We start from the raw sequence: 736 nt of genomic DNA, 5'->3' as shown, positions 1-736 counted from the left end.
AGGTGGCGCTGTAAGCAGGAGCACGTGGCCTCGTGCAGAAGTACGGCCATAGACAGTACAGAATATAGAGAGGCAGGGAGTGGGTGAGCGACAACTTTAGACAGAGGGTAGATGAAGAGTGTAGTGAGGAAAGTACAGAGTAGAGAGAGGCGTGGTAGTACGGGCAGCATAGAGAAGGATAAGAAAGGAAAGAGTGGGATAGAGGAGCGGCAGAGGACAGAGAGGTGGGGAAGTGTAGATAACATAAAGGATTATTCGAAGAGGAAGAGAGGGATGTCGGGAGAAGAGAAAGGAGAGGGGGGGGACAAGGATATATTCAAGCGGAGTAATATAATAAGTAGGTCACCACCGGGAGGAGGGGACAAGGGGGGGGATATGAGCTTGATGTTTAAGGAATGGAGGGAGGAGATGAAAGAGGAGATGAGAGAAGGATTGAGAGGGATTAAAGAGGAAGTAAGGAAAGTAGCGGAGGAACAAAAGGAGGAGCTTAGAAGGGAAGTAGAAATGTTAAGAAAGGAATTGGGCATGAGGGAGGAGACGTGGAAAAAGGAGAGGGAAGAGTTGAAGGCAAAAATAGAAAAAATAGAACGAGAATTGGAGGGGGGGAAAATAAGGAAGGGAAGAGAAAGAGAGGTTGGACGAGGAGTGATAGAAAATGGAAAGGAAACGGATAAGAATATGGATTGGAAGGAAAGGGTGAAGGAATTGGAAAGAAGATGGGAAATGAAGGAAAGGG

General features: G+C 47.0%; 1 protein-coding gene across 1 annotated transcript; it reads left to right on the top strand.

Annotated features, from left to right (window-relative positions):
• Positions 1-111: 111 nt before the first annotated feature.
• Positions 112-696, top strand: LOC105458453 (uncharacterized protein PF11_0207-like; the record flags this gene model as incomplete). The annotated part of the gene is made up of 1 exon (XM_011703766.1): positions 112-696. A coding segment is annotated over exon 1 (585 nt), but the record flags the coding sequence as incomplete, so codon positions are not given.
• Positions 697-736: the final 40 nt, after the last annotated feature.

Source organism: Wasmannia auropunctata, unplaced genomic scaffold, assembly GCF_000956235.1.
Source record: "Wasmannia auropunctata unplaced genomic scaffold, wasmannia.A_1.0 LD334513.1, whole genome shotgun sequence".
NCBI classification, from domain to species: Eukaryota; Metazoa; Arthropoda; class Insecta; order Hymenoptera; family Formicidae; genus Wasmannia; species Wasmannia auropunctata.
The sequence above is the reverse complement of the archived record's forward strand: the minus strand, read 5'-3'. Positions and strand labels throughout refer to the sequence as shown.